Source organism: Dasypus novemcinctus, chromosome 5 (assembly GCF_030445035.2).
Source record: "Dasypus novemcinctus isolate mDasNov1 chromosome 5, mDasNov1.1.hap2, whole genome shotgun sequence".
In the NCBI taxonomy this organism is placed as follows: domain Eukaryota; kingdom Metazoa; phylum Chordata; class Mammalia; order Cingulata; family Dasypodidae; genus Dasypus; species Dasypus novemcinctus.
Genome location: NC_080677.1, coordinates 101,604,299 through 101,630,597, shown reverse-complemented (window position 1 = coordinate 101,630,597; position 26,299 = coordinate 101,604,299). Strand labels below are relative to the sequence as shown.

Here is a 26,299-nt window from a genome sequence, read left to right as displayed (position 1 = left end):
AACACACAACATGCCAGTTGTGCTCTGGGTACTGTTTTAAATATTTTGCATGCATTAATGATGGCAATCTTAAAATAACCCTATGAGGTAGATACTATCATTATTTCCATTTTACAGATAAAGAAATGGAAGTACATAGAGAGTCAATGACTTGCTGAAGGTCACACGGCTTGTAGGTGACTAAGTGAGACTCTGAACCAAAGCTGTCTGGCCCCAGGACCCCTGCTCCTAAGAACACTATCATTCTGATTTGCATAACCCTGAATAAAAAAATGTGATTGTGGCTATTTTTATATTTTATGAGACCATACTTTTTAATCCCTGAAAATTAACCTATTCATTAATACCTGGAAATGAGGAAAATTTCAGTTTCATAATTTTCACTTAGGCAATAGGACAGGTTGCCAACAGAACATGTTCGAAAGCATTTGCATAAAAATAAAAGGTTGCGAGCAGATGTGGCTCAGGCAGTTGAGTGCCTCCTTCCTGGGTGTCTCATAGGAAAAAAAAAAGAAAAAGAAAAACTCAACTCAGGGGGACCAATGTGGCTTAGTGCTAGCCTCCCATATATGAGGTCCCAAGTTAAATCACCAGCCCTAGTACCTCAGGAAAAAAAGTTATTTCCTATGTGCAGTATTATCAAGAGTAGATTATTAACAAATCTGTATAATCTTTATATATACATATATTTCCTCCCAAGTCCATTTCTATCATTAGATAATCAGCAAAATAAAGAAACATTCTTGGAGAATCCACTGTGGGTGAAATATTTATTCTACCCAAGTTTCTGCAGAGGTTTCATTTTAGCACTGTTGTTAAAATGGAGAAACTGAGACTCCAAAGGGTTAATCAAGCTGCCCAAGATTATGCACTAGCATGTAAAAATTGGATTCTAAAGACTATCTGATTTAAAAGCTTAAGATTTTTCCACCATACTGCTAACTACAGTGACTGATACAGAGTAGCTACTCAAAAAATGTTAGTTTCTTCCCTCTTTGAGCTTCATTATAGTCAAGCGAACAGATTCTCAGCAATCATTTGGCTTTAAGGTACAGCAATTTTTAAAAATGTAGAATATAATTAAGATGCTGACCCCTAGATCATTGCTTACCTTTGAAGCAGCATAATCATATCCTCCCCACAGTATTATTCCTGCTGCCCCCAATGCAGCACTTTCACCAATGGTATGAACTAAGTCCTCCTAGAAAAGAGAAATGTTAGGGATAGTTTCTGACAAATGAAATTTACTCATTGACAATTCAGTGATAAGTTTAAACCCATCCACTATGGTAACAAGCCTGTATTAGTAAGGGTTCTCTAGGGAAACAGAATACAAGAGATATCTGTCAATAGTATACAATTTTATGAGTCTCTCACATGACTGTGGGGATGCACAAGTCCAGGTTCCACAGGCAGGCTGCAGACAGGGGCTCCAATGAAAATCCCATGAAGGTCCTTGATGAGTTCTGGGAGACACTGGTGTCCAAAGACAAGCTGAGAAATTCTCACTCAATGCTGGAATAACTTCCCCTCTTAAGGCTTCAACTGATTGGATAAAGCATCACTCATTGCTGATGGCAATCTCCCTGGTTGGTGTAATTATAACCAGCTATCTATGATTTACCACTGCAGTAAAGTCAATGTTGACTAAAGTCCATAAATACCCTGGTATTACAGCTAGCCCAGTGCTTGCTTGACCAAACAACTGGGCACAATTTCCTGGCCGAGTTGACACAATAACCTAACCATCACAGTCCACCACTTGTCAATTCGGCAACCATACACATTACCTTAAACCATACTTAGTCTCTAAGTAGAAACAATAACAGACATGCATGTATATATATTTCCACCTAACAATGTTCAACTCTCCTGCGTACAACCGGAAATGCATTAATTCCATACAGAATAGGGTGCAAGTTCTTAGGTAATATTCATTCTCAAACTTGACATCCTCATATACTATGACATGAAATGAATACAACTTGTTATAAAATAAGGGGGAAATTGGGGAAAGAAGACAAAGAAATTTGTTTTGTGATGATATACTATCATCATAATGAAACAAGGAAGAAAGATTCATGACCATTGTAGTCCTCGGTTCTGTAACTGGCTGAAGTTCATATTTATCATTCCCTTTTTCCACTACCCATTCCATGTTTCCATTACCCTCAGCAAGTACTTCAGCTGGACGTAGTTCTTAGCCTGGTGGGGTAACTCAAACTTTCATTCCTGAAGATTCTGGGTCATTGTTAGTCCTACTTGGATTGGGTTGTTACAATTTTCCATTGACTTTAATCATAGGACATGGCAGTATTAGGAGATGCCCTAGAGGACCTCCTGTATTCCAGGTAAACTCTTCTTAATTCCCATTATGTAGATGCACTCCTATTTCCCCTTGATAGTCAGGATCAATCACCCCAGTCAGTACAGTAATTCCCTACTTTGTTGATTCAGAGGAAAGAAGAGCCCCCAGTGGCCAGGTGGCAGTTTTAACTTCCAGTTCAGTGGAATCATTGTTGTGTTCCCTGGTGACAGCACTCCTCTTTTTAGGATGAAAACCTGTAGACCAGCAGAGTTTGAGGTTGCAGGGACAGGAAGAAAAATTTTCCTAGTGGGTCACTAGGGGTAATAGTGAGTGGTGCCACTCCCATTTCCACCCCTTGATTCCTAGACCCATGGCTCCTGGTTATAGGAGAAATAGCACCATAGAGTGGACGCTAATTTAAAGCATACACAGCCTCCTGGAGAACATTGCCCTAGCACGACAAGGTATTGCCACCTAGTTGACACCATAATTGAGTCTTCAAAAGGCCATTCCACTGTTCTGTCAATCCAGCTGCTTCAGGGTGATGGGGAACATGGTAAGAGCAGTGAATTTGAAGAGCATGTGCCCATCCCACACATCATTTGTTGTGAAATGGGTTCCTTGATCGGAAGAAATGCTGTGTGGAATGCCACAGCAGTAGATCAGACATTCAGTAAGTCCAAAGATGGTAGTTTTGGAAGAAGCAATGCGTGAAGGAAATGCAAGCACATATCCAGAGTATGTGTCTATTCCAGTTAAAACAAATTGCTGCCCCTTGCGTGGTGGAAGTGGTCCAATGTACTCAGCCTACCACCAGGTAGCAGGTTGGTCACCTCGAGGAATGGTGCCATATCGGGGGCTGAGTGTGGGTCTCTGCTGTTGGCAGATTGGGCATTCAGCAGTAGCTTTAGCCAAGCCAGCCTTAGTAAGGGGAAGTCCGTGTGGTGACCCCATGCATCACCTCCGTCCCTACCTCCACGGCCACTTTGTTCATGAGCCCACTGGGCAATGACAGGAGTGGCTGGGAAAAGGGGCTGAGAGTTAGCCACAGAGCAGGTCATCTTATCCACTTGATTATTAAAATCTTCCTCTGCTGAAGTTACCCTCCCTCTAGTTAGCATTCACATGGGACACAAAAATTTTCATGTTTTTTTGCCCACTTAAAAATTTCAATCCACATAACTTTTCCCCAGAACTCCTTGTCACCAATTTTCCAATCATGTTCCTTCCACGTCCCTGACCATCCAGCCAAATCATTGGAAACAGCCCATGAATCAGTGTACAAATGCACCTCTGGCCGTTTTGTCTTCCAAGCAAAATGAACAACCAGGTGCACTGCTCAAAGTTCTGCCCACTAGGAAGATTTGCCCTCACCACTGTCCTTCAGAGATGTCCCAGAAAGGGGCTGCAGTGCTGTCTACTTTCGAGTGATACCTGAATATGATGCAGAACTATCTATAATCCAAGTCTGAGGTTTCTCTACCCCAGGCAACTGATTATAAGTGGCTCCCCAAGAGGCCAGAGCTGTGGGCTGGGAAAAAGAAGGTAACATGGCAGGGGTGGTGACCATGGGCATTTGGGCTACTTCCTCATGTAACTTACTTGTGCCTTCAGGACCCACTTGAGCCCTATCTCATATATACCACTTCCACTTTATTATGGAGTGCTGCTGTGCATGCCCAACTTTATGGTTTGGTGGGTCAGACAATACCCAGCTCATGATAGGCAACTCAGGTCTCATGGTAACGTGATGACCTGTGGTTAAGCATCAGTCTCTACTAAGGCCCAGTAGGAGGCAAAAAGCTGTTTCTGAAAAGGGGAGTAATTGTCTGCAGAGGACGGCATGGCTTTGCTCCAAAATCCTAAGGATCTATACTGTGATTCTCCTATAGGGGCCTGCCAAAGTCTGCAGACAACATCTCTATTTGCCACTGAAACTTCTAGCACCATTGGATCTGCTGGATCATATGGTCCAAGTGGTAGTGCAGCTTGCACAGCAGCCTAGCCCTGAGCAGAGCCTCTTCTTGTTCTGGTCCCCATTCAAAATGAGCAGCTTTTCTGGTCACCTGGTAAATGGCCGGAGAAGTACACCCAAATGAGGAATGCATTGTCTCCAAAATCCAAAGAGACTAACTAAACGTTGTGCCTCTTTTTTGATCATAGGAGGGTCAGAAACAACAGCTTAGCCTTCACTTTAGAAGGGATATCTCAACATGTCCCATACCACTGTGCACCTAGAAATTTCACTGAGGTGGAAGGACCTTGTATTTTAGTTGGATTTATCTCCCATCCTCTCTCATGTAAATGCCTTACTAATAAGTCTAGAGTTCTTGCCCACTAGGTCTTATCAACATGATATCATCAATATAATAGACTAGTGTGATGGTCTGGTGGGAGGAAGAGACAATTAAGATCCCTGCAGACAATATTATGACATATGACACAGGGCTGGAGAGTTGTTATACCCCTGAGGCTGGGCAGTACAGGTATACTGCTGGCCTTGTCAGCCAAAAGCAAACTGTTTCTGGTGGTCCTTACTAACAGCAGTTGAGGAAAAGCGTTCACCAAATCAATAGCTGCATATCAGGTACCAGGGGATGTGTTGATTTGCTCAAGCAATGATAACACATATGGGACAGCAGCTGCAATTGGAGTCACCACCTGTTTATGATAATCTACTGTCATCCTCCAAGATCCATCTGTTTTCTGTACAGGTCAAATAGGAGAGTTGAATGGGGTTGTGGTGGGAATCACCACGCCTGCATCCTTCAAATCCTTGATGGTGGCACTAATTTTTGCAGTCCCTCCAGGAATCCAGTATTGCTTGTGGTTTACTATTTTGCTAGGGAGGGGAATTTCTAGTGGCTTCCATTTGGCCTTTCCAACCATAATAACCCTCATTCCACAAGTCAGGGATCCAATGTAGGGATTCTGCCAGTTACTGAGTATGTCTATTCCAATTATGCATTGGAACTGGGGAAATAACCACAGAATTGGTCCAAGGATCCACTGGACCAATAATTAGATGAATCTGAGCTAAAACTACATTAATCACTTGACCTCCACAAGCCCCTACTCTGACTGGTGGGCCACAGTGACATTTTGGGTCTCCTGGAATTAAAGTCACTTCTGAGCCAGTGTTTAATAATCCCCAAAATGTCTGATCATTTCCTTTTCCCCAATGCCCAGTTATTCTGGTAAAAGGCTGTAAATCTCCTTGGGGAAAGATGGGAGGAAGATTAAGAGTATAAATTTTTGGCAGTTTAACAGGATCCTTCAAGGAGACCTGGCCTCCTCCTTATTCAAGGGGCTCTGCTCTATAAACTCTCTGGGAATTGATTAAGGGGTCGTGATTTTCTGTGTCTGTAATTTGAGTTAGGGTTTTGTTCACTTGACCCAGAACTCTTCTGTTTATGCATATCCAGAAGAAATTTAGTAGACTGCCCATCTATTTCACTTCTATAATGTATTATCAAACACCATAACTCTACAAGACTATTTTGAGTGCTTTTTTTCAACCTGCCTTTCATTGTGGTAGCCAAGCCCACCTTGACTTTGACAATTAACTGCCAATACTTGACTTTTACCAGACTGACATCCAATCATCCCCATAATGTTTAAGGATTTTAATTCAATTACAGCCCTCCCTACAGTAATATCTGGACTACAGAGAAGAGCAACCACAGAGCTCTTCAGGGAAGATGAAGTTAGTCTTACAAATTTATTCCTCACAGTCCTGGTTAGAGGTGTATCCTCTGGACATTCCTAGGGTGGGTGGGCAACTCTCAAATGGTCAATCCATTCTAGTATTCCAATCTCCCTAAATTTTTGAGTATCCTCTTCTACTGTGTACCAGGGCAAATTGGGCATCTCAACCTCAGACATGCTAGGCCATCTTTTGGCCCATGTTTCAATCAGCCACCCAAACAAACTGTTAGAGCCCTTTCTGACCCCTCAAGCTACAGCGTTGAATCCAGAATTTCTGCTTAGTGGTCCCATATCAATAAATTCTGCCTGTTCCAACTTCATATTCCTTCCACCATTATCCCATAACCCTTAGTATCCATTCCCACACATATTCCCCTGATTTCTGTCTATATAAGTTGGAAAAGTCATGCAGTTCTTTCTGAGTATACCTTGCTTCCTCATGGGTCACACTTTGTATTTCACCTTGGGGGGCTTGTTGTGATTTTAGTCTAGTAATACATCTCGAAGACAAGAGAGGTGGGGGTGGGTGGGTAAGGAGAAGAATTAGAAATGCCTTGCAAGCTACTGACCTTAGGGCATTCCCTTGCATTTTCTTCTGATGAGACTGAATTAATATCTTCAGGCAGGGGTTGGAAGGCAGTTTCCTCAGGACAGTTTGGAGGCTTGGCTTTGCATGTTGTAGTTTGGCTGGTACATGCCTTGGGGTTGGGAGGAGGTCCAAACTCCCTGGGGCAGGCTGGAGGATGGGCAGAGCAGGCTTCAGTTTGGCTGGTACCCACCTCAGGGCTGGATGTTGTTTCAGACTCCCTAGGGCAGGCTGGAGAATGGGTGATACAATGTTGTCAAGGTGTGGCCTGGACAGGGCAGGCCATGGCAGGCTTATCTGGCAAAGTCTCCAAATTCAGGGTTCCAGTGTCTCCATCAATATCATCATCATCCCATATGTCTCCATCCCAATTCTCTGGATTCCACTCTTTTCCAATCAATGCCTTCATTTAACTGCAGAAACCCTGCAGGGTTGAGATTTTATTTTCCTTTGTAACTCCACTACTCAAACAATGAGAGTCTGAGTTTGGTTCTCAGATATTTCAAGCCCGTGGCTACAGGAGACAAGGTTTTCTTTCAGAGCACAATTAGAAACATTTGCATCATCCATTCAGTGTTTAAGTCTCAAAATCTAAGCCTTTAACTCATCTCTTTCTTTTGTAACAGTATTCAAAGTATCTAGGAGGAGCCATTCAACATCATTATACCATTTGACTCCACAAAACTCTTTTAAAGCATTGAAAATGCTCTTACCCAGATCCTTGCTTCTTACAAGTGTGGAAGTAGGGGAATCCAGTGATGCTATTTTGTGGATCTCAATTGCCAACTCACACCATGGACAGTTAGCAGCCTCTTTGTTATTGGAAAGGGCATCATCAGTACCCTTGAGTCCAATTAGAGTAGAAAGACAAATGCAAAACTCCCAGAACCACCTCAAACACCCCATGTTTAAATTTCTGTTCCTCAAGAACCACTTCTGGTAGCAAGCTGTATTAGTCAGGGTTCTCTAGGGAAACAGAATCAATAAGGGATATCTGTTGATAATAAGAGATTTATCAGGTCTCTCACTCAGCTGTGGGCATGCACAGGTCCAGGTTCTACAGGCAGGCTGCAACCAGGAGCTCCAATGAAAGTCCAGTGAAGATTCTTGACTAGTTCAGGGAGATGTTGACTGTCCAAAGACAAGCTGGGAGATTCTCTCTCAATTCTGGAATCACTTCCCCTTTTAAGGGATTCAACTGATTGAGTTAAGCATCACTCACTGCTGATGGCAATCTCCCTGACTGATGTAATTATAACCAGCTATCTATGATTTACCACTGCAGTAAAGTCAATGTTGACTAAAGTCCATAAATGCCCTGGTATTACAGCTAGCCCAGTGCTTGCTTGACCAAACAACTGGGCACAATCACACCTGGCTGACAACTCAATAGCCTAACCATCACACCTGTGTTCAATTTTTTCCATTCTTTTCTCTCTCTGCTCTTCTCTCTTCATGTTCAGGATCCTATTTTCTGTATCACTTATTCTTCCTTCTATCATTTTGAGTATGCTGTTTATGCCTCTAATTGTTTTTTATCTCACCTATCATGTATTTCATTCCCAGAAATGTTACTTTTCTATGTAGGTTTTCAAATTCTTCTTTGTGCTCCCTCTATATGCTCTTGATGTCCTTTATCTTTTAGCTATATTGTCTTTCAACTCTTTAATTTGTTTTGGAAATCCATATGAATCTCATTGAATAGTTGTCTCAAATCCCATGCCCCTTATGGGGTTTGAAATATTCCTTTGCTTGGGTCATTTCTTCCATTTTATCAGTATGTTGTGCAATTTTTTGCTGATGTCTAATCATCTGACTATGATGGTGAGTTTACTCAGATGCTCAATTTCTTTCTTTTTCATAGGAATTTAGTGTCAGAAGGTTATGTGTTACTGCTGTTTTTGATTCTTGATTGAACCTGTTTGAGTCTTTAGGATTGTCCTTGTTAGTTGCTCAGATCTGGCCTCTGGATCCAGTAATGGGTTGCAGACCCACTTCCAAGGGCCTTGGGGAGGGTGACTGTAAAGACTGGGAAAAGTCTCCATTATTTACTTCTAATTTTCTCACATGTACCTCCTTGGTCAGCCAGCAGATGATGCTCTTTGACAGTCCTCTCAGTTCAAAGCGTGGTCTGAGCATGTCACTGCAACATGGGACCAATGTGATAGAGGCTCCTTCCTGAAGGCTAAGAGCCTTGTAATTCAAACTTTTTCACAGGTTGTTCTACAACCTTTGCCAGCAGCACCTCTCTTTTCCTGGGTAGGAAATAATTCCTCTCCCCTCTGCATCCTCAACAACCAGTCTTGGTCAGTAGAGAGGAAGATTGAGAGGTTTGGATCTCTTTATTCCCATGCCAGCTTCCAAGGTAAACAATGGTGTGGCCCCACCTGGCCAGAAGGACTCAAGGGACACAGCAGACCAAATTTCTTGGTCAAAAACTGAGTCAGCCTTAGGCTGCATCTTTCTCCCATTTCCTGAGTTGGTGAATCCCTGCAGCCTCCTTTGTCAGTAGCTAATGACCCCAAGGTCTGAGAATTCAAAATTGTCTGTGGGGTGGGGGAGAATGTTGGCAGCTGCAGCTGCAGCTTTTAAGTCACAGTTTTGTCATTATGATTCTTTTCCTTTGCTCCTCTCCCTTCTGGACAGTCTCCAGCCTTCCCCTGGTGTCCTAAACCCTAGATTTCTAACAGGCCATTTATGCCTGTTCTCTAACTATTTTTCCTCCAAGTGACTCTTGAATCAGGTGAAAGAGTAGATTATAATTTACCAGGACAAGAAATTGAGGAGATTATGTTCATAATTATAGGTCAAGGGCAAAGAAGCAAGAAACAGGAAGAGATGGAAGAAAGAGAGGATGATTGATTAAGCAATTTGCATTCTTTCCTCCCTGCAAGGTTTGCAGTGTCAGAAATCCAGTGCAAAGGTGGCGTGCTGAAATACTTGAATGAAAAAATGACCATGCTACAGTAAAACCTTCCTGCATTATAACAAGGTTCTAGTAATACTAGTACTTGTGGTATGAAATTTATCTATGTAATACAACAGGAAAGGAAATTGTTCTTCCACTGTACTAACTAGTATCACATTCCTTAAACATGAATTGCCTCTTATTCAAATTCAGACCCTTATGAAAGAAACTACTAAGCAGAATTACTTGATTTTAAAAAGCCCGCATTGAAAAATTATCTTATTCAGACAACAGGTGAGAAAAATCCATACTATTTGTTGATACGTTAAACACTGAAGGTGATAAGAAAGCATTAATATAATTGAATATAATAATTCCCATGTAATTCTAGGCTTTCTGGTGAAAAGTATATGTGCTCTATTGATTTCTGAAGAAGAGCTCAGAAGTGATAGTCGATAATTTATTTCAAAAGTCTAATATGACAAATGGGAAAGGCATGAATAATCTTTCATTAAAAAGTTTCTCATCTCTTTCTCCCATTTTCTATGAACATGAACTGACTAAATGGATTATTATTTTGCTTGCTACTGTTATTATTATTAATGATATATTATACCTGAAGTATTTTAGGCACTCAATAAATACTTTCTGAATGAATAAATTTCAGCCCAGTCTCCCCAAAAGGATTTGAGAAAGTGAAATGATTTAAGAAATGTCACATGAATAATACCTGAGAAAGAAGACTATGATGAGCATGACTGATGTCTTCAGATAAAGAAATGGCTATTAAAAGAAGGGTTTTATTCTATGCTCTACTTGAAATTAGAACTAGTGGCGTGAAAAGTTGAAACTGCTTTGAAATGCTCTTATATCAAATATAAGTTGTTTAAGAAGGTGATTTGTGTATCTATCCAAAGGCCTGATCACTGTTGGGTACTGGAATAATAGAATTGTTGACTCTCGGGTATGACAGGACATTTAAGAGCTTTTTATCTAGCCATCTCTCAAACGACTGAATTCCTACAATAATGACCTAAGTGAAGAGCTAGTGAAAGTTTGAGCACATGAACATAACCTGCTTCTGAGAACTCATTAGCTCCCAAGCTCATTCCCTCATCTCTGTACTTCTTACCTTAAATCTAAAGATATTCACTTATATAAATCACCTTTTAATTCTTTGACACTAACCAATAGGCCACATTATAGACTCTTACAGACAAAATTAACAAACTCTGCATTTTTTCAATTACCCTAATAAATTAAAACATACAAATAAAATATGAAGAAAAATATAGTTAATAATCTATCCCAAGCTTTATTTTGCATGTTCTTGATTTGAAATAATGCTGCTAAGCTTTCATAATGAAAATGCCAATTCTGAAATTTCTCCCTGGTTAAAATCACATAATTTAACTCAAGCTTAACAACTGGTCTGCAAAAAATCCCTCTAAATGCTAAGCTGGTAAAACTCATCATCAAACATTCTTAAGTAAACACCAATTGTCACCCTTTCAGAATTGAGATGATACTTGAAGAAATGTTCAATAATACTTCCTTACAGGAAAATAAATTTCATAAATAGTGTTCAATAATACTTCCTTAAGGGAAAATAAATTTCATAAAACATTTTTTCTAGACTTTATATAGTCATTCTACTAAATTTCCATTTAGTATAATGGGTGACTGTACTTTTTCTTACCTGTGACAAACTCTCCATACCATGTAAATAAAAGGGTCTGGAAAAAATAAAAACTGGCAATGCATAGTCGTGTCCAGACATTTCAGCAATCCTCATGGCTTCTTTAACTCGATAATGAACAAATTTTAAAGCATTTAAACTTGAATTCAATATTTTATCCAAATATATTGAAGGATAAAGGGCAGAGCTTTTTTCCCACAGCCACAAGAGCTGGTCATTGCGAAAAATTTCATCATTTGGGCAATTACCTGTGTAAATCTGTGGATTTATCCTGTAATCATAATTGTAACAGTCTGGATACAGATAAAAGCCCCATAAACATTTTGGTCTCATTTCTAAAGCCAGTGTGAGAGTAATGTTCATAAAATCCCTTCCAGCTTTTTCAAATTCCTGCTGAGCAACTGTTTTCACTTTCGTATCAGACCAATCAGGATGGCGTTGTCTAGTGAAGGCTAAGGAGTGTTTTTGATATATTATTTTATTGCCCCAATTTCTATCCCATTGGGGTTTCCAGTTTTCCCAGTCAATGACAGCAAGTCCTTCTGATCTCCACCAAGGGATAACTGTCTCAATGTCATCAGCAGTTTTCCTAAGGTGCTTAGAAAGATTCATATTCTGTGGTATCCCTCCATTAAAGGATTTTCCATCTTGAGAAAAATAAGGGTAATGCCCTAATTCGTTAGGATAAAATATGGCAATTGTTGATCCACTTTGAGTCTCTAGAGGGTTTGATATAATGTTAACCAATTTAAGATGTAGATCCACATTGAAGAAATGCTTACACTGCATTGTGGGGGCAGCCCAGAAAATGTTGAAAGGTTGATTCTTGATAATAGGAGGCATTGCTGGTTTGGTAGCTGCATGAGTGACCCTGATAAACAGCTGCAGCACTCCTGACCATGCTACCCACAGGATACACATGTTTTGTTGTTTTCAGCTTTACAGAAATTTCCTTTAAAATAAGAAAAAATATTATACCTGATGGTGTCTTATATTCCTTCAGTTTTATATTACTCAATGAACAACAAATCAAGAAATATTAAGGTGGTAGTTAAATGATAGAGCTGTCCTTTAAATGATAGAGCAAAATTTTTAAAGATTTATGAAATTTATTGATAATCAAGCCTAATTTATATTTCAGCTGCTCAAGGAGTGAAAAACAATTTTTTTAAACTTGAAATGTGAAAAAAAATCCTGAACATAAAAACAAAAGTAAAATTTTTCACACAAACCTCTAGCTGTACAAACTCAGAATTTCCTATAACTCTGACTATTCTAACCCAAACTATACTGTACTGACAAACTCGTGGCCATAGGGGGAACTAGAAAAAAAAAGAATGAATAGATTGTCATAAATCCTTATTGATTACTAGAAAAATAACTATGAGAGCATATCCTGTTGAAAATGAAAAAATATTGACAAAAAGAATAAACTTTACTAAGAATAAGCAACATCTTGCTTGTTATTTTGTTATTTGTAGTCTTAAAAGTTTTTTTTTATTTTTTAATTCTTTTTCTTAAAAGATACATAGATCACAAAAAAATGTTACATAAAAAACATAAGAGGTTCCCATATACCCCAGAGAATGAGCCACCCTCAGAATTAGCACAGGCTGAAATTAAAGAAAAGTAGAGAAGGCATTACCTGCTGTTAATTAAGGATTTTGGTGCTATCATGTAATCTTATATGCATAAATAAGTCTAAAACCTATTAGTTCTTTAACTCCCTGGGTTTCCTATGAAGAAATTAGACTATTTTTACCAGTCAAATCCCAAATGAAACTAGGCTCTTTAATCTCAACTCCTAAAATAGTCAGTTGGTACAAAAACTGCCAGAGAATCTTCCCAGAATGCAAGGGCTACTAGTTGACACATTCTAGCCAACTCGATCTCACCTTTAAAAATCAACAGAGTTGAAGTTACTTATCAAAGCTGCTGTATCATGTACATATTTTCTAAAATAGAGGAATCACCATTTTTTCTCTGTTGTAATTAAACTCAATCTCATTTAGGAGTCACACATTACTTCTTATGCAGTTCTTGATCTTTATCTAATGTCTCAAATACAGGAAAACACACCAACCAAAATCATATGTGAACTCTGTTAACTAGAATCCCAAGTAGATAAAGAATATAAGATCCCTGCACATTGAAGTTTTATCAACAAATGTGAATGATAATTTACTGTTTTCAATAAATTCACTATTATTGAGAGAATTACTTGCTGTAGAAATTACAGTTGTAGTACCAGATGAATCTTCTCCAACCATCAGATCTTAATGTGCACATACCCCTCAAAAAATATGAGTGAATCTTCTTCATCTTTGTCTGGATCAGGGAGAATTAATCAGGGGGCTGTTTTAGTTTCCTTGACTGCTCAAGCAAATACTATTCAATGGGTTGGTTTAAACAATGGGAATTTATTAGCTTATGGTTTGAGCTCGGAAAAAGTCCAAATCAAGGCATCATCAAGGTGATGTTTTCTTTCCAAATACCATCATTCTTGGGCAGGCTGCCAGTACCCTTAGCTCCTCTATCACATGGCAAGGCACATGGTGATGACTCTTGTTCTCTCCCTTCTCTTTCAGGTTCCACTGATGTCCAGCCTCTTTCTTCCTGTAGCTTTCTCTTTTTCTGCCTGAATTTTATTCTCTTATAAAAGACTCCAGAAAGAATTAAGACCCATCCTGATTGAGGTGGGACACAATTTAACTGAAGTAACATCATCAAAAGGTCTTACTTACAATGGGTTTATACTACAGGAAAAGATCAAATTAATTAACATGTTTTTTGGAGGTATATACAGTTTCAAACCATCATAGTCCACCTTCTGGACCCCCAAAAGACATGTTTTTTCTATATGCAAAGCATATTCATTCCACCACAATATCCCCAAAGCCTTAAGTCATTTAAAAAACAATACTTAGTACAAAGTCTCATAAAAATCAGTTATGAGTATGGTCTGTCCTGAGGCACAATTCTTTGTCTGTGGACCTGTGAAACCTAGAAAACATGTTATCTGCTTCTGATATGCAATGGAGGGAGACACATAGGATAAACATTCCCATTCTTATATAGAGAAATTGGAAGGAAAACAGGGTCATGAGTCCCAAACCATTTTTAAGCCCAGTAGGGCATATTCCATAAGATTTCAGTGGTCAGAAAGTCATCCATACAATGATGTTTTGTCCCCCATGCCTGATGAAGTGGTAGCTCCACCCATTGCAAGTGTTTGCCCAATAGCCATGCTCTCTTCAAACTGGGGTGAAGGTTTCAGTCTCTCCAAATATTGGGATGGTGGCCAGGTTCTCTACTAACACTGGAACACAGGCTCCACCCTCTCTGAGGACTGATGTGGCAGCACTCTTCCTGAATAATGGGGTGGAAGGCCCACTCTCTCTAAGTGCAGAGGCAGACCCACCCTTTCTACACACATGGGTGGGCCTGCTCTATTGGCCGGAGAAGACTTTTGTTCATACCTCTGCATCCATGGTTCTGCCCTTCAAGGTATTTTTCCTTCAATTTGTCAATTTCCTGTTCTCTAAGTCTAGGCTGGCAGTAGTTTTGTTCATACAAATTATGCAAAAAAACTTGTTGGTTTTACATGCAGTGCACAGGGTCCAAATCATCAGACAAAAAGCACTTTCAACAGATCCTTCCTGGATAACTACGTTTCAATTCCTGACTTGATAGAAATCACTGACTGGTTCTATGTGCAGTTAAACCATCACATGGAAAACTATTCTAGAGATTCACCTTCTACACCATCACTTTCTGGTTTCATTATGTCCAGGAGTTCAGTTCTCAGCTTATCCCTTTCCTCTTTTTCTTTTTTGAAAGGTGTGTTTTATTTATTTTTTCTCCCCCACCACTCATTGTTTGTATTTGCAGTTTCTCTCTGCAAGAGAAACTTTTCTGTTTGTTGGGTACTCATTTTCTTTCTTTTTTTTTTTTTTAGGGGCACCCAGGATCTCCCATGTGGGAGGACAGTGCCTAATCACTTGAGCCATCTCTGCTCCCTCCCTTTCCTCTTAAATTTTACTATAAGCTGCAAGGAGAAGCCAGGCTGTACTTTCCATATTTAGCATAGAAATCACCTCAGCTACATTTCACTTACAAGTTCTGCCTTCAATCTGACATCAGAACTCAATTTTATCATGTTCTCTGCCACTTTAAAACAAGGATCACCTTTCCTCCAGTTTCTAATAATACATTCATCATTTCCTTCTAAGGCCTTGTTGGAAGTACTTCAGTATATATGTATCTAACATCAGCCTCTTCAAAGAAATCTAGTTTTTTTTTCTATGAACTGCTTCATAATTCTTCTAGCCTCTACCCATTACCCATATCCAAAGCCATTTCCACATTTTTTATATTTGCAATAGCAGCACCCAACTTTCCTGGTAAAAAATCTATTTTAGTTTCCTAGGCTACTCAAACAAATACCATGCAATGGGCTGGCTTAAACAATGGAATTTTATTTGTTTATTTTTTTGAGGCTGGGAAAAAATCCAAATCAAGTCCTCATCAAGACAATGCTTTCTTCCCAAAGACCAGTATATTAGTCAGGGTTCTCAAGGGTAATAGAACCAGCAGGAGAGATCTGCAAATAGTATGATATTTTATAAAATTGTCTCACATAACCGTGGGGATGCACAAGTCCAAATTTCACAGGGCAGGCTGCAAACCATGAAGGTCATTGCTGAGTTCCCAGAAGACTCTGGCTGCCTCAAGTACAGATGGAAATTCTGTCTCTGAATGCTGAAATAACTTCCCCTTTAAAGACCTTTAATTGATTGGATCAGGCATCACACATTGCTGATGTCCTTGTTGATTGTAGATGTAACCAGCCATCTATGCAGTCAATTCACTGATTATTAAAGTCCATGAAATGCCCTTGTATTACAATTAGCCCAGTGCTTGCTTGATGAGACAACTGGGCACCATTACTTAGCTGAGCTGACACATTAGCCTAACCATCACAACCAGCATTTTTGGTTGCCTGCTGGTGATTCTTCACTCCTCTCTCACACAGCAAGACACACGGCAGTGTCTCCTGTTCTCTCCCTTCTCTTCCAGTTTCCTCAATGTTCGGTCTCTTTCTTCCTGTGCCTTTCTCTCTTTCTGTTTGAATTTCATTCTCTTATAAAGGACTCCAGAAATAGGATTAAAACCCATCCTGAATGAGATGGGACACACCTTAACTGAAGTAACATCATCAAAAGTTCCTACTTACAACGGGTTTACATCCACAGGAATGGATTACATTTAAAAACATGTTTTTCTGGGGTACATACAGGTTCAAACCAACACAAGTGCTCACTATCCATAAGTATTACTCTTGGGAAGTGGACTTGTCCCAGTGGTTAGGGCATCCATCTACTACATGGGAGGTCTGTGGTTCAAACCCCAGGCCTCCATGACCTGTGTGGAGCTGGTCCACACGCAGTGCTGATGCACACAAGGAGTGCCGTGCCACACAGGGGTGTCCCCCACGTAGGGGAGTGCACCCCGTAAGGAGAGCCACCTAGCATGAAAGAAAGTGCAGCCTGCCCAGGAATGGCACCACACACACGGAGAACTGACGCAACAAGATGATGCAACAAAAAAAGACACAGATTCCCATGCTGCTGACAACAGCAGAAGTGGACAAAAAGCACATGCAGCAAATGGACACAGAGAACAGACAAGTGGGGCAGGGAAGGGGGAGAGAAATAAAATTAAATTTAAAAATCTTAAAAAAAAAGTATTACTCTTTACCTACCTCTTGTCATGACTGCATGTATTGGATATAAAGTGTGTCTAATAAACCAACTTCTTTGAGAAAAAAAACTTTTTTAAAATGCCATATCACATGACATTTTTTCTGTCTCTGATTTTTAACTAGTTTTCCAAGTATATAAATAATACAAAATCTATCTCTGTCACTTGCCTATGAAAACTTATTACTTGGGGATTAACTTTGTCCCCAGTATGCATTTTATAATGCTTTTATTACAGTAATAAAATAATGCATTATGAATAGTACAGATTTTTTAATGTAATGAATTCTTTCCCCATGATATCTATTGAGATTTTTATTCTATTTTCTAACTAATTTTATTATTCACAGTAGTGAAAAGATCTACATTTTTCTATTTATAACATATATTACATATTACATATTATATATTATATATATATACACACATATATATGTAGACTTAGTTTTAATTCAACAAATCTTTATAGAGTATTTGATATGCTTCAGGCAGTGGGCCAGGTCTAGGGATCTAGTGATGAAACTGAAGTAGTTTTTCCCACTGCAAAGTTATGGGGTGGGGGGGAGAACCAGCAAGATGGTGTCAGAGTAAGGAGCTTCTAGAGTCAGCTCCTGCTACAGGGCAGTTAGTAAATACCCAGAGCTCTCTGCAGCTAGCTGAAGCACCTGTTTGGGGGCTCCATAAGGCCAGAAGAGCATCCTGCAACATATTCGAAGGAAAGGAAGGAGGAGGCTGCCCATCAGCAGAGAAGACTTGTAAGTGGAGCGCTCCACACCAGTGCCCATCCTCCACTGGAGGCACAAGCCGCCTCTGGAGCTGTTCCGTGGCTGGAATTGAAACCTCCACTTCCCAAAAATGGGGGAGGAAGAGAGAGTTGGGCACCAATTTCAGTTACTGATGATTAAATTCAGGAAGCTAAAGTATAATCTTGAGAACTGAAGTTTGAGCCTGTCCAAGACAAAAAGAGGCCAGTACCCTCCATCTTAACTTGGTGCCTAGCACAAGGGGAAGTGGGGTGGACTGAAAATCACAGTGCTGGTGGGGATCAGCATCTTTCTATCCAGATCAGATTGCAGCTCTAGCCTAGAACCCAGCACCACTTCCAGCAGGGAGGAAGCTACAGGGACCTGCACCAGCCTCTCCAGGAAATTACCGGCCAAGCTATGGAGGCTGGTGATTATACCAATCTGGCAACACAAGCCACCCCAGGAGCTATTTTGTGGCTGGAATTGGAAACTCCATTTCCCAAAAACGGGAGGAGGAGATGATTGGCCACCGATTTCCGCTAGTGATTGGTAGACTCAGCTGGCTAAGATATAACCCTGGGAACAACTGGGGTGTGAATCAGCCCAAGTCGGAAAGTGGCTGGTGGCCACCATTTTGACTCCACCCCAAATCTGAGGGGAAGTGGGGCTGACAGAAAATCACAGTTATGGTAGGAACTGGTTTCTTTCACCCAGATGGGCCTGCAGTCCTAGCCTAGGCTTCAGCCCTGCCTCTGGCAGGGAGGATGCTGGCAGGCCCTACACCAACCTTTAAGGGTAACTGCAGGTAACTTTGGCTGGCATAGACTGACAATCGGAAGTCCACCAGGGCAACTGCAGTCATATTGGACACGCACTGCATAGATTGCTGCCCACACCTGCAGCTCCATCCCTGCCCCAGGCAGGGGAGAAAGGGACATGAAGCTACATTAACCTCTCTGGGCAACTACAGTCTAGACCTGCATGACTTGGATTATTACACACAGCTGTGACTCTATCCTTACCCCTAGCAAAGGAGAGAGTTGGAAGAAGCTTCACTGGTCCCTAGTGCAATGAGGATATTTTGAGCCTCCATAGCTTACAGTACCAAATACATACTTGGCTCCTACTATACAACTAGCCAGAAAGGGCAGGAAGCCCTAAACTAAAGAGAAAAACTGTACTCAGAATAAACACTCTAGTAAGCAGATGCCAAGAAACCAACAAAAAAATTACAATCCACACCAAGAAACAGAAAGATATGCCCAGTTAAAGAAATAAGATAAGCCTCCAGATAACATAAAGGAGTTGAGACAACTATTATAGATGTTCAAACAAATCTCCTTAATAAATTCAATGACATGGCTAAAGAGATTAAGGATACTAAGAAGACATTGGATGAGTGCAAAGAATTTGAAAGCATATATAGAAAAATAGCAACTCTTTTGAGAATGAAAGGTGCAATAAATGAAATTAAAAAAACATTGGAGTCATATAATAGCAGGTTTGAGGAGGCAGAAGAAAGGATTGGTGAGCTTGAAGAAATGGCCTCTGAAAGTGAACATACGAAAGAACAGATGAAGAAAAGAATGGAAAAAATTGAACAAGGTCTCAGGGAAATAAATGACAGCAAAAGTCATGCAAACATATGTGTCATGGGTGTCCCAGAAGGAGAAGAGAAGGGGAAAAGGGCAGAAGGAATATTTGAAGAAATAATGGTAGAAAATTTTCCAATCCTGTTGAAGGACATAGATATCCATGTCCAAGAAGCACAATGTACTCCCATCTGAAAAAATCTGAATAGACCAACTCTAAGACACATACTCATCAGAATGTTAAATAACAAAGACAAAGACAGAATTCTGAGAACAGCAAGAAAAAAGCAATGCATAACATATAAGAGATATCCAATAAGATTAAGTGCTGATTTCTCACCAGAAACCATGCAGGCAAGAAGACAGTGGTCTGATATGTCTAAGATACTACAAGAGAAAAACTTCCAGCCAAGAATCTAATATCCAGAAAGACTGCCTTTCAAAAATGAGGGCAAGATTAGAATATTCACAGATAAACAGAAACTGAGAGAATTTCTAAGCAAGAGACCAGATTTTCAGGAAATACTAAAGGGTGTGCTAGAGCCTGAAAAGAAAAGACAGGAGAGAGAAGCCTGGAAGACAGTCTAAAACTGAAGATTATATCAATAAAAGTAACTAAAAGAGTCAAAAGAGTGGTGAAAATAAAATATGACATATAAAACTCAAATAGGAATAAACTCAACCAACGATGTAAAGCACTTGGAATTCAATGTTAAAAGAAACCTTGAACTCAATGTTAAAAGAAATTTAAAAAGCCCTAAATAACTGGAAGAACATTCCATGCTCATGGATTGGAAGACTAAATAGCATTAAGATGTCAATTCTTCTCAAATTGATACACAGATTTCAACGCAATACCAATAAAAATTCCACCAGCATTTTTTTTTTTAATTTGAAAACACAATCATCAAATTTATTTGGAAGGGTAAGGGGTCCTGAATAGCCAGAAATATCATAAAAAGGAAAAGCAAACCCTCATCTCCAGACTTTAAATCATATTACCTAGCTATAGTGGTAAAAACAGCATGGTACTGGCTTAAATACAGACACACAGACCAATGGAACCAAATTTTTGGCTAGCCTGTCAAATACACATAGCATTCAACAAATGATGCTGAAAGAATTGGATATCCATAGCCGAAAGAAGGAAAGTGGACCCCTATCTCCCACCTTATACAAAAATTAACTTAAAGGGATAAAAAACCTAAAAATAAGAGCAAGAACCATAAAACTTCTGGAAGAAATTGTAGGAAAATATCTGCAAGACCTGGTGGTAGATGGTGGATTCTTAAAGGAGATAAATATGTATAGAGTGGAAATGTATAGAGTGGATGGTAACAAATAGTGAGTAACAGCTAGTTTATAAATAGGAATGTGACTGGAAATGGTAGTCTAGGGATGTAAATGCCAATTGACAGAATGCTAGAGAATAATCTAGGAACTGAATAACATGGTAAGCCAAGAGGTGGAGGAGAATTGTGGTTGGTGGTACAGATGCAAGAGTGTCCTTTGTGAGTTAGAACAAATGTACAATCACTACTGCAGGGTGTTGGGAATGTGGAGAAGCAAGGGAAAAATACAACTGGAGTGACCTATGGACTGTAGTTAGCAGTAATAATATAATATCTTGCATCTATGTGAAAGATGTACTGTGATGATAATGAGGCAGTATGGAAAATGTGAGCAAACTGTACACTACGGACATGGTAACAATCAGATGATATTATCTTATCTGTAGCAAATGTTCCACCACAGTGTGGTGTGTTGATGGAGGAGTGTCGTTTGGGAATTCTGCACATATGCATGAATGTGTTATAAATTTACAACTTCTGTCATAAAAAATACATTTAAAAATTAAAAATAGGGTGGGTTTGGGGACACCACACACCAAATGTTAGATAAGGACTATTATTAGTAAGATTTTTACAATATTCTTTCATAATTTGTAATAAATGTCTCATGACAATGCAAGGTGTTGGTGGAGGGTTGATGTAGGGGACCCTGTATGATGTTATGCATGTTTCCTTTGTAAGTTCACAACTTTTACTATACACTTAATTGTTTATGTATATTCATATATAAATTATATAAATAAAATAATAATAGGGTTGCTTTGGGGAAAAACACTTTGGTTAGTAGTAATATTTTGACAATGCTCTTTAATCATTAGTTAAAAAGGTTTAACAACAATGTAAGTTATTGGTGGTAGGGTGAGTTATGAGAGTCCTGTATGATGTTATATATGTTTGTTTTGTAAGTTCACAACTATTATTATACACTTATTGTTTATGTATGTTTATGTATGAGTGATTGCATTAGTCAACCAAAGGGGTGCTAATGCAAAAGACCAGACATTGATTGGTTTTTATAAAGGGTATTTATTTGGGGTAAGAGCTTACAGATACTAGGCCATAAAGCATATGTTACTTCCCTCACCAAAGTCTATTTTCACATGTTGGAGCAACATGGCTGCCAATGGTTGCGAGAGTTCAGGCTTCCTGGGTTCCTCCCTTACAGGGTCTTGCTTACCTCTGGGTTCAAGATTCCTTTCCCCCCAAGACTTGCTTCTTCCTGGGCTCAGGGTTCCCCTCTTCCTGAGGCTGACTTCTCTTTCCTCTATGTGTTTACTTCCTGAGGCTCCAGCTTCAGGCTTCAGCATCAAACTCCAACATCAAAACTCCAACATCAAAAACCCTCACATCAAAAGCTCCAACTCTGTCCTTTGCCATGCCTTTTACCTGTGAGTCCCCACGAACCAAGGGATGGGAACTCAATACCCTAATGACATGGCCCAACCAAAGCCCTAATCATAACACAATCACTCCCAGTAATAGAACAAATTGCAAACATAATCCAATATCTATTTTTAGAATTCATAACTGTGTCAAACATATATCAAACAGTTATATTCATAATTCTATCACTGCTACAGTGATGTATTTCAATAAATTAATTTTTTTTTAAAAGCTATAGGGGGGAAACAGATATGGCTCAAGCAACTGGGCTCCCATGTACCATATAGGAAGTAAAGCGTTCAATGCCCAGGGCCTACTGGTGAAGGTACGCTGGCCTATGTGGAAAGCTGGCCCACATGGAGTGCTGGCCTGTGCAGAGTGCTGGCCTGTGTGGAGTACTGCCCCACTCAGGAGTGCTTCCCCATGCAGGAGTGCTGAGCCACATGGAAAGCTGGTGCAGCAAGATGATGCAACAGAAAGAGACACAGAGGAGAGATAATAAGAGATGCTGCAGACCAGGGAGCTGAGGTGGCGCAAGAGAATGATTGCCTCTCTCCCACTCCAGAAGGTCCCAGGATCAGTTCTCAGAGCTGCCTAATGAGAATACAAGCAGACACAGAAGAGCACACAGTGAGTTCACACACAGAGAGCAGACATTGGGGGGGGGGGGGGGGAGGAGAAATGAATAAAATAAATCAATCTTTTTTTTTTTTTAAAGTTATAGGAGAGAAGATGTGGTCCAACCAGTTGAGTGCCAGCTTCCCACAGGGAAGGTCCTAGTTTCAAACCCCAGTGCCTCCTAAAAACAAAAAGAAAATAACAACAAGTGAATAAACAAAAAACCAACTCAGGGAAGCAGATATGACTCAGTGGTTGAGCACCAGCTTCCTACATATGAGGTCCTGGTTTCAATCCCCGGCCCCAGTACCTCAAAAAGAAAAAATTTATAGATACAACTTTGTTCACTGAAAATATGCTTGTAATAGAAAAAAAAGAGAGATATAAAATGTATGTCATCAACAGAAAGTTTGTTAAGTATATTGTGAACAATATTATGATAATTCCATTACATAATATGAACTATTTTTCTACTTTCTCATTTCTTCTTAATTTTTTTCCATGTTTTCCATGAAAATCTTCACAAGGCAAAAGTAAGTTTTAAAGAGCCAATTTCAGATTAATGCCTATGAACTAAACCTTTCCTGCCTCTCCTAGCTTCTCATGGTTGTTGGCAATCCTTGGCTTTCCTTGACTTGTGGCAGCATCACTTCAATTCCTTCCTGCACCTTTCATGGCCTTTCCCTCTCTGTCTCTTTGTCTCTGTGGTTCCAAATCTCCCTCTCCTTTCTCTTATAAAAACATGAGTCATTTAGTATGACCTCATCTTCCCTTGAAAAAGTTCAAGGTCCTAGGTTCAATCCCCAGTACCTCAAAAAAAAAAAAAATACATTAAAGGCACACAATAGCAGGTTTGAAATGGCAGAAGAACAGAACAGTAAATTAGAATGCAGAGCTACAGAGCATATGAACTTGAAAAGACAGAAGAACAGACAGAGGAAAAAATGGGAAAAATTGAATAAGACCCTAGGGAACTGAATGACAGAGTGAAGTGCACAAACATATGCCTCATAGGTGTCATGGAAGAAGAAGAGGACAGAAATGAAGCAGAAAGAAAAAACGGCCAACAATTTCCCAACTCTTATGACAGACATGAATATTCATATCCAAGAAGGGTGACATACTCCAAACAGAATAAATCTGAGCAGACTTACCCTGAAGCACTTACTATTCAGAATGTCAAAAGCCAAAGGTAAAAATAAAATTCTGAAAGCAACAAGAGAAAAGTGATCCATCACATAAAGGGATGCCCAGTAAGACTTAGTACAGATTTCTCCTCAGAAAGTGTAGAGGTGAGAAAACCATGTGTAGCAGTTTGATATGGTTATAAATTCCAAAAATAGATACTGGATTATGTTTGTAATCTGGTCTTTACCTGGGTGTGATTAATTTTTGATTAGGGCTTTCATTGGGCCACATCATTAGGGCATTGAGTTCCTACCCCTTGGTGAGTAGAGACTCACAGATAAGAGGCATGGGAAAGGACAGAGTTGAGGGTTTCTGATGTTGGAGTTTGATGCTGAAGCCTTAAGCTGGAGCCCCAGGGAGTAAACACACAGAGGAAAGAGAAGCCAGCCTCAGGAAGAGAGGAACCCTGAGCCCAGGAAGAAGCAAGCCCTGGGAAGAGAGGGACCTGGAACCCAGAGAAAAGTAAGACCCTGGAAGGAACCCAGGAAGCCTGAACCCTCACAGATTAAACAACCTACTCTTAAACAATCAGTGGGTCAAAGAAGAAATTGCAAGAGAAATCAGTAAATATCTCAAGATGAATGAAAATGAGGAAACATCAGAACCTATGGGATGCAGGGAAGGCAGTGTTGAGAGGGAAATTTATAGGCCTAAATGCTCACATTAAAAAAGAAAAAAGAATTGTAACAAATGTACCACACCAAAGAAAGATCTCACTAATGGGAGAAAGTGTGGGAGAGAGAGGGGTTAGGGTATATGGGAATCTCCTATATTTTTTATGTAACATTTATGTAATCTAAAGTTTCTTTAAAAATAAAGAAAAAATAACAATAAAAGAAAAAAGAGTTAAATTCAAAGACCTAACTGCAAAGACTTTGGGGAAGATGGTGGATTAGAAACACATGGGACCTTCTCCTCTCGCAGAAAAATAACTAGAGGATAGGCAGACATGGCATGCAGAAAAGTGTTGTAGGGTTTAGGACACCAGGGGAAGGTTAGATACTGCCCAGAGAGGGGCACAGGAAAAGAATCGTCCAAGTAAAGACTGTAAGTGAAAGCTGCAACTGCAGCCACCGGCACCCCTCCCTCAACATATACGAACAATTTTGAATTCTCCAGCCTTGGGCGAGTAGCTACAAAGGGGGCCACAGGGATTACATCTCCAGGTAACAAGAGAGAGAGAGATGTAGCCTAAGGCTGATTCAGCACTGGGCCACAGATTTGCTCTGTTGTGTCCCATGAACAGTCCCAGGCCGGGTGGGTCCACAACATTGTTTACCCTGGGAGCCAACATGGGACTAAAGAAATCCAACCCTCTTAATCACTTCCTTACTGACGGACTGGTTGTTGAGGATGCAGAGGGGAGTAGAATTATTTCCTACCCAGGAAAAGGGAAGAGGTTGCCAGCAAAGGTTGGAGAACAGATTCAGAAGTTTCAATTACAAAGCTGTTAGCCTCCAGGCAGGACCCACTGTCACATTGATCCAATCCATGTTGCAGTTAACACATATAAACCTGGCTTTGAAATGAGAGGCCTACTGAAGAGTGCCATCTGCTGGCCTATCGAGGAAGTATATATGAGGAAATTAAAAGTAAATAAGAGGCTTTTTCTGGCCTTTACAGCCTCCCACCCCAAGGCCCTAGAAAGTGGGTCTGCAGCCCATTACTGGGTCCAGGGTCCATATTTAAGCAACTAACAGGGACAATCCTAAAGACCTACACCAGGTTGAAACAGGAATTAAAGAAAAGCAATAACAAAACCCTCCCACCACTAACCCCTACTAAAGAGAGACAAATTGAGCATCTGAGTAAACTCACCATCATAATCAGACACCTAGATATCAGCAAAAATTACAAGCCAGCTTAAAAAATGGCCCAGGTAAAGAAACATATCAAAGCCTGAGATGAGAAACACGATTTGAGACAACTAATCAATATTCATACAAACTCCCAAACTCGGTTAATGAGTTGAAAGACAATACAGCTAAAGAGAAAAGGCACATCAAGAAGTCATTGAGTGAACACAAAGAAGAATTTGAAAACCCAAGTAGAAAAATAACAGAGCTTATGGGAATGAAAGACACTATAGGTAAGATCAAAAACACATTAGAGGCATAAACAGATGGCTCAAAATGATAGAAGAAAGAATAAGTGGTACAGACAGCAGAACAGCTGAAACTGAAGAGAGAAGAACAAGGAGAGAAAAAAATGGAAACTATTGAGCAGGGGATCAGGGAGTTGAATGATAACACAAAGTGCAACAATATATGTGTCATGGGAGTTCCAGAAGAAAAAAAAAGGGAAAAAAGAGCTGAAAATTTCCCAAAACTTTAATAAGAGATGAATTTACATATCCAGGAAGGGCAGCATAGCACAATCAGAATAAATCAGATTAGAAAACTGTCAGCCAAGAATTCTTTATCCAGCAGAATTGTCCTTCCAATATAAA

General features: G+C 39.9%; 1 protein-coding gene across 2 annotated transcripts in view; it reads right to left on the bottom strand.

Moving 5' to 3' along the window:
- LOC101421259 (hyaluronidase-4-like) overlaps positions 1 to 26,299 on the bottom strand; it is a 108,928-nt gene that overhangs the window by 9,393 nt on the left and 73,236 nt on the right. Inside the window, exons 1-2 of one of the 2 annotated variants that reach the window (XM_004478257.3) lie at positions 11,210 to 12,152; positions 1,112 to 1,201 (exon numbers count right to left, since the gene is read on the bottom strand). In XM_004478257.3, coding sequence (XP_004478314.1) covers positions 1,112 to 1,201; positions 11,210 to 12,130 — 1,011 coding nt within the window. In that variant the 5' untranslated portion in view covers positions 12,131 to 12,152. Of the gene's footprint in view, positions 1 to 1,111; positions 1,202 to 11,209; positions 12,153 to 26,299 lie in introns of those variants that run through there. The other variant, XR_009185876.2, reaches the window with a different exon arrangement.